The 13,010-nt window shown below is 36.0% G+C and overlaps 1 protein-coding gene across 1 annotated transcript; it reads right to left on the reverse strand.

The window, feature by feature from the left end:
- Positions 1–1,765: 1,765 nt before the first annotated feature.
- spint2 (serine peptidase inhibitor, Kunitz type, 2) lies at positions 1,766–11,726 on the reverse strand. The gene is made up of 9 exons (XM_017490304.2): positions 11,285–11,726; positions 9,969–10,139; positions 6,065–6,130; positions 5,495–5,545; positions 5,002–5,157; positions 4,533–4,586; positions 4,266–4,436; positions 3,406–3,450; positions 1,766–3,232 (listed from the first exon to the last, which is right to left on the reverse strand). Exons 1-9 carry the CDS (start codon positions 11,640–11,642, stop codon positions 3,084–3,086), a joined length of 1,221 nt encoding a protein of 406 aa, XP_017345793.1. The 5' UTR covers positions 11,643–11,726; the 3' UTR covers positions 1,766–3,083.
- Between the last annotated feature and the right edge of the window lie 1,284 nt (positions 11,727–13,010).

Genomic DNA, 13,010 nt, shown 5'->3' on the forward strand with positions numbered 1-13,010 from the left:
AATGTCTTCAGTGCATAGCAAAAAAAGAAGAGAATTGGCACTGCTGTTCCAATACTTTCAGAGAGGACTGTATACAGCAAAAGTTTGCATACCCATAGGACATTATGAAGAAGACCCATATATTTGATTCATAGCAACAAGACATTTATTGGTTACAAAGCTGCCTCCAACCTCTTTTCCATCCAACCTCTTAAGAGTTTTAACAGACACTGCTGTCTTCAAATCAGGTCTACTGACTGAGGGTCATGACAAAACAATTTTTCTGTTTTGGATGTATTTTTGCAGGACAGACACATTTTCCACCCACAAACCAAGGCAAATGCTAACTGTGTATATTTATTAAAGATGCACCGATGTATCGGCCGACAAAGGCAATTTTTCACGCTATCAGCCATTGGCCGATAGTTTAAAAACATCCAATGTTCAGGGTTGATTAAATCCTGTGAATCAAAATAGGGCGGGAAAACACATCGATTTTGTGCTGTGCGTAAAGATGATGTCTCTTGTGTGGAATGAATTCAAAACTGCATTTTGTAAACTCTTATCATCTCTGCACAGCTAAAAATTTACACCGGAAGCAAGCAGGAGTGAAGCAGGAGTTTCAGCGTCGAGTCAAAAAAAAATTTGCCACGCTGCTCACGTTCAATTAAAGCACCAGTACACCGCTGAAAAATTTCAATGCAGGCGAGTTGACAAAAAAAAACACATTGCACAGAAAAATATATTTGTAGAGTAGTATATTTCATATCCAATTAATGTTAATGAGTTAATATCATAGTTAATATTAGGCCTATATATTACCAGTTTGATATTCAGTGATGAAGTAGAAATGCTTTCGTTTGTGGCGAGTGAATGTGAGGAGGTTTTTTAGAATTCAGTCAATGTTAATATGAATTCATAACATTCAATAAGTTAAGAAATCTTCCTTTAATCTTCAGAATTTAGTTCATGTGTTAATGTTAGAGTAATGCGTTTTCTGTTTATGAGACCAGTTACTATGAAACAACTTGTTGAATAAAGTTATAATAAAGAATAAAGTTTTTATTTGCATTTCTTTCAGAATTGTGGAATTAATTATTACTCATTTAAAAGAAGGCATAAAAGGCAGAACTATCGGTATCGGCAGATATCACTCTGAATAATCGGTTATCGTATCGGCTGAGAAATTTTGTATCAGTGCATCTCTAATATTTTTACATCCTTTTAACATAATTGGTCAATTATGTTAAAGCCAAAATTCCAGTATACAAACAGCATACATATAACATTAATATTTTGACACTAAATCTAAAACAGGTGACAAATTAATGGCAAAAACAGTGGAGGTTGGGCATGAGAGTTCCCTGAATAGCTTTATCAGTATTAAAATGAAGCAACTCTCATGTAATGGCCTACCCAGTCACCAGATCCCAACCCAATTAAATATACATGGGAGATTTTGGACTGATGTGTTATACAGCACTCTCCACCACCATCAATAAACACCACCAACTGAGGAAATATCTTTTGCAAGAATGCCATTCATCCTTCCAGTACAGCTCCAGAGACTATGCCAAGGTGCACCGAATAATTGGGCCGATACACTTTCTCGTTCATCATGTGTCTAAAGCTTTAAACATGCACTTTACAGTAAAGACCACACCCGATTAAAATACTCTGCCTTTAATAGCCTCCATCTTTCCATGAGGACTAACTGGAATGATAAGAGAATTAACAGGCTTCCTTCTTTAAACAACATACTATAAATAACACACATAAAGCATCATGGTATTAAGACAAGTGTTTCCTTTATTATTATTGATCAATATCTTCAAAATTATGTTTCCATTTCCAGTTCTGAAGAGATGATGAAATATTACTTCAGTGTTGAAGATCTTGTTACATAATCAGTAGTGTTTTATTCAGGTTAGAAAATAAGACAAACCAAATTTATATTCATAGAAATGAGAAATTACCAATATATAACATGATAACTCTCGGTCCAGTACCAATCTTAATATTGTTTATATAAACAAAGTGTACTTTATTATTCAGTATGCTTGTCACATTCAGTAGTTCAACCATTGCAGTAATCCATCTCATTTTGTATGCGAAATATAACGTATATACTAAGAATGCCCAATTATGCTTCCTATCGGTCATATAAATAACCTCGTAATGTATTTTAAACTTTAAATCTTTCATCATCTTTTAATATATATTTCTGTGTTATCCACCACCAGATGGATCCATCACCTGTTGCTGATTTTTATGCGTATACATTAAATGTAGTAGTCGTTTTATCTTGAGTAGAAAATCTGAAATAATGGAGTGTACCATGGACTAAGAGTGTTCCTATAAAATCAAACATGTATCCCCACAATATCCCTCACATTCTACAATATTGGCTGTTAATTGTATCTAAAAACATTTCACTGTAATTAAAAGAAAAAGGAAAGTCGCTGATTCTAAAATGATTTGATGGAAAAGAATACATCACATGTGTAATCACCTAAAAATATTGCTTTATCAACAGGTAGAATAAATTAAAAAGGAAAAACAGAAGATCCCTTCATATTTTAGTTCACACACATCAAGATAGGTATGAGGGAATGTATTAATAAACCTTTCAAAAATCTGTCTATTTTCCTATGTACGCCGAGGCTAAGAAATGGTTTTGTAATGCGGAAATGAAATTAAATGTATTTGTTCATTTGCTGATTGCTTTATTTTTGATAGTGTAAAACAAAAGAGAAAAGGCTGTTAAAACACATTTTCCCCATCACTAAAAATAACTGAAGACTAAGTTTCTCACTTAAAGATTCAATGTTTTAAAGAACTATTAAGATCATCACACAATCATAAGAAAGCTGATATGTCAGTGTCATTTCACTTTACAAGACATTTCTGCCACATACTTATAACCATTGGGTCAAATATTCTGCACTGTACTTATGCCCTACCTTCTCAAAGCTTTCCCAAACCCAAGATGTGTGTGACAGGCTGTGCGACAGAATTGGAGTGTAGATATATACACTTATGCTCAGCAGCAGAGACTGGAAAGAGAGAAGAAAAGGGATTTAGTAGGAGTCATTGTGGGCCTCCTACTCAGGATTGTGCTCCTCAGGTAGTAGTTCTTGCTTGTCATCCAGTAGCAGGAGGTGCTGATGCTTCACACGGCGCACTGAGATCAGGAGCAACCCGACAAGCAGTACAACGGACATGATGGCCAGAGTGGAGACCAGGAAAAAGGCTGAGGAGAAAAAATTAAGAAAGGAATGAGGAAAACCAACACAATTAAAAGTGATTATTAGGAAAATTATGCAATTTATATTATACATGTATATATAAATATATATATATAAAAAAAATAATAAAAAAAAACTTAGAAATGACCTGTTACATGTTGAGGTCATACTGTCTTACCTGGAGTCCAGCGAGACCTGTGCTCTCCATGCTCCTCAAATCCCCCTAAAACAACATTGCATACTTATGACCATATGACCAAAAAAAAAAAACACAACAAGCAAACAACCACTGTTTAGGTTTGTTTGCTTTCACATAAGAATTCCTTTCAAACCGTGGATTTGTTATGTGATTCCATACATCAGTTTTGTACATGCAGGTTTTAAAAAAATTATCAGAAATGAAATTATTGTCATTATATGCTGTATTTGCACGCTTGCAGTGTAAATCCTGTAGCTTATTATAACTGCGTTGCTCCTCACTCGCAATGTAGACAGGCAAGTAAGATCTGTAATGTCTCATTAAAAGGCAGCCAGAAGGAGAATGTGGCAAGGAACATTAGCGGGTATAATAAACATGAGCAAGGTAGATTACTTGATCAGTCAGTCATTTTAAAACACCTCAAGACAAACTACATTTAAGTAGACTAAACAAATAATGTCCAACTTGTCAAAGTACAAATTACATGAAGGGGCAAACAACAGAAGCATAATGTGGTTTGAACAAAAGAGCTGTCTAACAGCTGAAAACGGAGACATGGCGTGACTATGGACTACCTCTAAAAGTGTTACCCATTTGTCCTTCAGTGAGTGTGTTCCTGTGTATATGTGTATACTTTTATATTTAGTTTAGTATTATGACCAGCAGTCACTGCCTATTTATTAATACAGGTACAAAGAATTACCAACCTGAACATTAGACAACCTTTAATAAAATTAAAGGTAATATTATATACTTAATGTAATAACTACATCCTTTCATTTAACATCCATTAAACCATCTACAGAATTTAAACAACTCGACATAAAATCTCCTCCTACCGTCTTTCCCAGCACAATTGGACATGCATTCCTCCAGGGTACTGTAACGGTTCTTGTTGCCTTTGCAGCCTCCGTAGATGAACTCTTGGCAGGACTGAGTACTCGACTCAAAGTAGAACATCTGGAAAGCGGCACGGCATGGCCCAGAGTCAGCCGGCACAACACAGGCCGCTGTATAGCGCACACAGTGTTTACTGATGTTATGGAAGCAATTGATTTTTCATTCACACAACTGAAATGACTCATTTGATGAAAATGCTACGTTACCTTTGTATTCCGCATTGTCAGAATCTGTGGTTTTCTTGGAATCTACAATTTTCACTACAAAGAGAGGTTACAAAATTACAAACTCAATTCACATGTATGCTCAGCCCCACTCCACCCACAGTCTGCCAAGATCTTTTGTAGTTTTCTGGACACCAGCTTCAGAATCTTAAAGGGTGCAATGTGAATGGCTCGCCACACTACTGTGTACCGGTTTCGAACAAACTTTTGAACACTGCAACACAGTGACCTTTTCAAAAAATAATAATTAATAAATAACTGATAAGGCAACCACAGAAAATGTCCATGGCTGCCATGTCAGTTAAATTACCTCTTTCTGTTTTGACAAGTACCAAGACTCTGGCTTGTACAGATAAGATTTAAACAATAAGAAACTGGCTTAAACAATAAGAAACCGCTAATTCCACAGTGAGGATGATCATCATACAGTAAACGCCATATACATACATACCTGTACAGGTTTTCATGCACTCCTCCTCAGAATTATAGTTGTTCTCATTGCCACCGCATCCACCATATCTGAAACGTTGGCACGTGCCACTTGTGTAGTAGTAGCGTGGGATGGAGGCCCTGCATAGCCCCACCTGTGGTTCAGCCTGGCACTTCTCTGAAAATAAGACAATGACACGGTGTTACCACCTGCCACACCACCAAATCCAGTCTAGGGGCCAACAGCCCCCAGTTACAAAGAACTGAATTTTAAAAGTTAGTGATCACTGAGTTTGATATGAGACTTTAATGCCCTGTAGCCAAAGTAAACCTTTCATTAAATAGTCTGCTAGGGGTCAGTGCCAATGTTTGTACGGTCTCAAAGAAAAACTACAAGCAGAACATAAAGCTAGAAAGAAATAACACACTGAAAACACACATACACACACACACACAGAGTGAGAAAAAGAGAGAGAGAGAGAGAGAGAGAGAGAGAGAGAGAGAGACAGACACACCTGCATACTCTGTTGATGTCATTTCAGGTAGGGGAGCTTCAGAAGATTTAGCTGAGGATGCAGACATGACATCAAGATATAATTCACCACATGTGTATTTATTCTAATATGACAGAATTCTAATAGTACATCATAGCTTTGCCACACTTTTTTTTTAAACTATGTGAACAGACAAATATATTATATTTATTATGAGACATGCGTGTTTATTTTCACACCAATAAACACAAGAGCGATTACAACAGACCAGAGCTAGGGCAGAACAGAATTACATGAATGATTAACACACTGAGAGGAACAATATCTGAATTCACAGGGGAAATGTAACGCTGCAGAATGTTGTGTGACTTTCCTAAGGTGAACAGACTAGCATCGAACACTCGGAAGAAAGATAAACGTGAGATTTCAGAAGCCGGAGCAACATTTCATTCATACTACAATCAGCACTTATTAGCCTGTATCAAAAGTCAAACTGATCCTTTTTTTACTTTAACTAAAAACAAATATTTAACTACTGTTAAACTGAGTAGTATAAAGCAATTTGGTAGGCTATAGTAAGAAGGATATTACCTGTGATGTCTTGAGACAAGACCTTTCTGATTTTTGGAGATCCTGAAGTATCAGTAAGCACATCACCTGTAGACAGAACAAACATTTGCAGAAACATAAACTTAATGTGATGTTCCTAGGAAGATAACATTCTCTTTTCAACAGCTCTGAACTTCATGACTACAATGCTAAATGTAAAGTATTGCACACACACAAATTATATTTTTTTTATATATATATATATATATATATATATATATATATATATATATATATATATATATATATATATATATATATATATATATATATATATATATATATATATATGTCAAGTGCATGAGCAGTAGCTTGTTGAAAGTCATAAAATAATATGATAATCAAACAGAATGACTAAACAAACCCCTGTACATACATGAAATGATAAAACTAGCTTCATTTTAATTCATCCATCGCTCACATATCACATTTTGATCAGTTACATTTTGCAGTTAAATGATAGACAGCAGAAAAGATCAGGTCAAACCACACTTCATTTAACAGCCATATACAGACTACAATTTACATTTCCAGCTTCACTGTTTTATTAGCCTACACTGTTAATGATTAAATAAATTGTCAGTGCAAAAGAGTAAATCTGTGGATCATTCTTAAATTCATAAAATGCAGAAGTCGTTAATACTGGAATGGAGAGCACACAGAACAGAAGTCTGACAACAAAGCCTACTCAGAGACTGGCCTTCCTGGGATGGAGGTTGTTATACTGGTTGTCTACAAAAGTGTCAGGGAGGTTTTCCCAGGCTGATAATGACATGGGACTTAAGAGTGGGACTGAATAGTATCACTGGAACTGTCGCGATTCCCGTGAATGTGACCACACCTCGTACTCTGATCTGCACTTGTTCAGGAAGTAAAGTAACCTCATTAGTTTCCACAACACACATGTACCATGAGTGGCAGGAGAATACTATGGAACACTGAAGAGGTCCACTGCAGCACATAATAAATTTCAAAATGAATAAATAGCACCAAAATTTTTTTTAAATTAATTTATTATATATATATATATATATATATATATATATATATATATATATATATATATATATATATATATATATATATATATATATATATATATATATATATATATATATATACACACACACACACACTATACGTTTAAAATGAACTCTTCAGAGGCTTCAAACCCCACGCCTCTATGATCAGTGCACGAGTAAGAGGCTGCAGAAATCTGACATTTTAGCCAACTTTGGAGCTCTATTTCTACAACAGAGCTCATTATGCTCAGGTAAGACACTTTGTTCATTGAATCAGACGTTTTGGAAGAATTCATACATTTATTTTTTTTTAACGGTATGGTGAACCTGTAGTACATTTTGGCTACAATATTAAAACATAGCAATCTGTCATTTATTTAGTTTTATACTGAAAAATATGCACGCTGTTTTGCAATGTTTTTTCTACGGAGATAAAAGAAAATTAGTCTTTTCAGTCATAATTTGTCTTGATTCAAATTTGTGAAAATTGTCGGAAAATCTAATCCAACAGTGAATGTGGTATTGTGAATCGAATCATGACTAGAGTTTGTTACACCACTACCTATAGAAAAAATAAACAAATTTCCCAGCGTTCCCCTACACAATATGCCATACAATGTATCTATCTCGTCTAAAATTTTGAGACTTGATCGAATTCTTTATGGTCTGCCTCACTACTGTCCCCGCCCTTCCCCCCATCTTGTTGAGAGCTCCTCACTATGGCAACTAGTGGAGATATCAGTCAACTAGTCTATGCAACCTCAAAGTTAAGGGAAAGGGTTAAGAGAGCACATAAAGCATTCTAAATGCATACAGGTTGTCAGACAGGTTTCTTGAGAACAGCATTCAACCGAACTCCACATAGGTCACTCAACCGGTTACTCAACAACTACGTGTAATCTGAAACCACCTGTGCTATCACTTCCTGCACAGTGACTAACGACTCAGCGCTAGCTTTGCTAAGACACAAACAACACAGTATTGTGCAACGCAGGAAGCAGAGATCAAACTGTTCATTATCCTAGTCCATAATTAACCTTGATGGACATTTTGCTTCCCACAAACTAAAATGGAACTGAGCTAATATGCAAAGTAGCTTCCTGAAACAAACCATATCATTTTACCTAAGCAAACTCTACCAAGTTAGATAGGCACTTAAAATTTTTTTTAAAAAGGGTTAAATGCAAATGATAAGGCTCTAAATTATGGTCTCTCTAGAACTTTCTCTTATATCTCATCAATGAATGAACATCTTTCATATGGTCTACTTTAACTTTAAATTGCATAATCAGGAACTTCACAATAATAAAAATGACATTCAATCATTTCCAAAAAAAATAGGAGAAGAACAGGTGTCTGTTATTAAAGTAAATGCCTATAGATCGGTGGTCTGTTATATCTGTTGGTTTGGCCTCCTGTTTAATTGTCAGTCTTTCCTCATAAGTAAGAAGCATTAAAAGACAGAATCAGTGCTGTCTAAATTAACTGAAGAATGTAGTGACAGCTAGCTAGACCTATAAATAAACAATAAACGCGATAATCGAGCATAACTTACTTAGATTTTATTTGCAATATTTACCAACTACAATGATAAAAATTAAAAAAAGACATACTAGTTGTGTAAAACTGTTATGGATTTGGCTACTGTCCACTACTAAGGCTTTGAGCACTTCGTGGGTCTGACTGGCAACGATACGTTTTATGTTTCAGATGTTAGTCACATTCGTTACCATTTCAGAGATTGGCAGGTGGTTACAAGGTTCCCCTCCTTTAAAAGATCTCCTAATTATCATATGGAGAAGCTGTTCATCTGGTCAAGACAAGTGAAAACCCACCCTCCCACACGTTCTCTCCCAGAGACACACGGCATCCGGGTGAGACTCGCAATGATGTATTAAAAGCCTGTTATCCAGTAAGCGTTAATCTCTGTAACCCTCTCTCTCTCACTTATGTACCTCTTGTCAGGTTCCAACTAAACCGAAAAGGAAAAACAAAAAGCAAAATTCTCTACAAAATAAAATGTGTGTGTAGACATAAAAATGGTGACAATATTTTATAGAGTCCACAATGACATTCTTGAATATTATGATGGATTTATTTATTAGTAGACATGCATTATAGAATAACAAGTAAAGTCATATTGAAGTAAAAACAATGGCAATGTTTGCCATTGAAAGATGTGTAATGTGTCTGTCACAGTAAGGATTTCAAACATATCAGACAGCTTTATCAAAGTGTAGAAGAAACATCTTCTCAGCAAAACTCCCACGATAATGTCAGGTTTCAAAAGTTAGCCCATACAGTATTTAGCTGTTTTTTTTTTTTTGTGATTGTTGTGGCCAAAAATGCTCGACTTTGCTGCAGCTTTTTACGCACTTTGCTGAGGTTTTTTTTGTATAAAACTACTTGAATTGGCAAAAACGTAATTGGACGAAATTGTTTTGAACTGACTTTCGCAGTGATGTTTGTTGGTAAATGAGACCTTTTAGCTGTACTCATGTTTGCCACATGTGAATCGAAGAGTGCTTTGGCTGAATACACGTTGCAATGACTTCACATGGCACGTAGTGATGACGTCACATGACATGTCTTTTTGCAATTTTGTAAAATGGCAAGCTCCTGCGAATGTTTCGGAGTTTCCTTGATTTCGTGTTTATTTCTGTGATCCTAAAATCTCAAAATCCTAGAGGGACTGAAAAGTGACATTTTTGCACAGGTTATTCTGTTTTGTCCGTCAGTTTGAGCAGTGTGTTATCACATCCATAATCATGTCTAGTACTGAACTGATATAGATGTTTACAGCAATCATAACTATTGTGCTGTTCAGACAGAGCTCAAACACACACTCAACCACACACACTTACCTGTTACACCATTACAAGCACTCTGACATTCCTCCTTTGTTTTGAAGTTGTTGGCGTTTCCTCCACATCCCCCATACACAAAAATTTCACAGGTTTGGGCAGTGACATTGTAGTAGAATCGGGGTAAATATGCCCGGCAACGGCCTACTTCTTTTTCATAACGGCAATAATCTGAAATATACAGAGAGGAGGGCTGTATACATTGTTTTCCTTCAGCTACTAATGATTAATCCACTATAGTGTGGATTATAGTGTATGGTCTATAGTGCATGCTCTTAAACAAGTAGCCAATAGTATTCAAACTGTTCTACCATGTTTTTTTAGTTGTCATTAAGTATAATTTCCTGCAATCAGAAGCTTATATAAGAATACCAGTTTATCATGCAGTTCAAGTGGAAATGATGAAACACAGTGAGACAAAGTACAGTGAGACAAAGGCCAGAAAAAAAGAAAGAAAAAAAGCTGCTGTACTACATTTTTGTGTGTACGTGTGTGTGTGTGTGTGTGTGTGTGTGTGTGTGTGTGTGTGTGTGTGTGTGTGTGTATGTGTGATCCATGAGTCCGTGTTTTAACTTTGGTACAGTCTACACCAAAATTTTTGGACAATTGTATTTATAATTATAGTGCCACAGCTGCCAGGTCTATGTATTAAAAATGTAATGGTGACTCCTTCACATGAAATTTTGACAGGACTGTCCTGTATTGTATTAAGAAAATGATTTATGTTTACCAATTTTTGTGAAAATTCCTACCCAAAACCTTGTTAAAAAAAACAAAAAAAAAAAAAAAAGAAAGAAAGAAAGCCATAGCATACATCTGCTTTAAAAGAAGGACTCAGTTAAAATGTATTTTTCAAGATGTTAAACATTTCCTACATTTGTTATAAAAATGTAGCATGTCCTCACTTTTATCTGAAGATACACACACACACATACATACACACACACACACACACACACACACACACACATACATACATACATACAGACACACGTTTTTTTGTTGCTGTTTCTTATTACCAGCAAACAGTTATCGTGAAAATGTGTTCAAAGTAATAATTTTATTATCTTCTATGAGCTTGGTGGCGCAGTGATATCTAGTAACTCGCGCATTTCTCCTGTATGGTTTTGAATATAAAACTTCAGCCTACAGTTTGAGAAACGCAGATTCACCTTCACCACTTAAAGTGGCGTATTGCAAATTTAATGTGGTAATATGTGGCTCTGGGAGTAGTACAGTTTTTTCTGTTGGAAAATAATACCACTGAAAGAGTGCGACATTCTTTACGGAAGCCATGTTGTTGTTGTTGTTTTTACCTGTTGAGCTGTTGGCGCGGTCAGAGACCTGAATCTTACGGTATGCTTTGGAGTGACCCCTCGCTTCCAAAACACAAACATCTTTGCCGTCTTTCATACAGTTCACCAGGCTGCACTGGGGTGAGCCATCGGCTGGAGTCTCAATCAGGGCCAGCTGACAGTCTTCTCTAGCACAGCAAACCTCTCGGCACTCCTGCTCGTCGGAAATGTTGGGCAGGTGAGCGGAATAGTTTGCGCCCGCGTCCCAGGACTTCGGGTCCAAACCTTGGTTCAGCTCGGTAAACACACATTCTTCCTGCCCGAGAACTAATCCCGCACCTAAAAGGCAGAAAAAGGCCAAGAGAAACAACCGAGCCATGTCCTACTGTAACTGAGAACTGCTTTCTTCGCAGTTAAAAACTGTTGTGTGAAGCTCACAGGTGACTTCCGCTTTAGTTTCCAGCAGTGTACTTCCTGATAATGACGTCATCGTTTGTCCTGATGATGAAGACTTGCTCCTATTTTTTTATCCTGTGAAATTCAGGTCTTCTTTATTTGGGAAAATACCAGAATACAAAAGAAATTTTGTATCAGTAACACAATTAAAGGAGTATGTTACAAAATACTGCCAAGTATGTTCTGGAAAGACTTCATATACATTTGAATTTTGTTGGGGAAACAATGGTATTTTCTCAAGATTATTTTGGAAGGATTTAGAAAGTTGTATTAATAGAAAACTGGGGTGTGTTATAGAAATGTATGTATTTTATGTGCTTTTTTATTTTCTAAATGACATTTTGGAATGTAAATAACAATCCAGTGTGCAGTTGTTTATTTTATTATGTAAATACCATATACACAAGAAGAAATGGGCTCTTGCCTGGAAGCATTAATGTTATGTAATGTAATGTAAATAATGCAACTATGTTCAGTTGTCCTACTGTTACATTATTGAGTACACTGACTCCAGATTCTTTTTGGTTTTTACAAATTTGCAAAGGATGATACAAACAAATATGTAAACAAATCATGTTAATCTAATCATTTTATTAGCAAAATACCAGGTTCATATATATATAATTTTTTTATTACACTTTGGAGTTTTAAGTGTATTTTTAAAAAATAATAATAATAAAAGAGGCTGGAGTCTCACACTTCCACACAAAGTGACTTCTTCTAATTAAATATACATACATTTGCATACAAAACATCTTTTGTTAGAATTAAAATATTTATTGCAGCATAAAAACACTCAAGAGAAAGAGTTCCATTTCAATGAAATGTCGTTTAGTTTTTTTTAAATGTCATAAAATGTCATTTCTGTGCTTTGGTAATACTGTAACTGTTCCAATGACTATGCCAATAAAGCCAATTGAATTGAATTTCACTGAACAGGTGGTTGGAAAATCATTTCATTATTATTTAGTAAAGAAAATACCATGAATACCATCTTTCCTGTACCGCTTATTCTACACAGGGAGCCTGGAGACTATCCGACACACACACACACACACACACACACGCACGCACGCGCACGCACGCACGCGCACGCACACGCACGCACACGCACACACACACACACACTTTGGAAAAGTCAATCAGCCTATAACACATGTCTTTGGACTGGAGGAGGAAAAAAGAGTACCCGGAGGAGAACGTGCAAGCACCACGCACACAAGGCAGAGACGGAATCGAACCCGGGGAAAATCCTCTTTCATATACTTCTAACCAGGGATGGGTGAATTTC

This window comes from Ictalurus punctatus, chromosome 17 (genome assembly GCF_001660625.3).
Source record: "Ictalurus punctatus breed USDA103 chromosome 17, Coco_2.0, whole genome shotgun sequence".
Taxonomy (NCBI): Eukaryota; Metazoa; Chordata; class Actinopteri; order Siluriformes; family Ictaluridae; genus Ictalurus; species Ictalurus punctatus.

Bases quoted from the DNA above. Each gene is read 5' to 3' on its own strand.
- spint2 (XM_017490304.2), bottom strand. From the start codon at position 11,642: ATGGCTCGGTTGTTTCTCTTGGCCTTTTTCTGCCTTTTAGGTGCGGGA. The intron at 5,158-5,494 runs GTGTGTCTGTCT...TCTTATTTTCAG, and splicing joins GACATCAACAGAGTATGCAG to AGAAGTGCCAGGCTGAACCA. The intron at 3,451-4,265 runs GTAGGAGGAGAT...ATGTTGTTTTAG, and splicing joins CAATTGTGCTGGGAAAGACG to GGGGATTTGAGGAGCATGGA.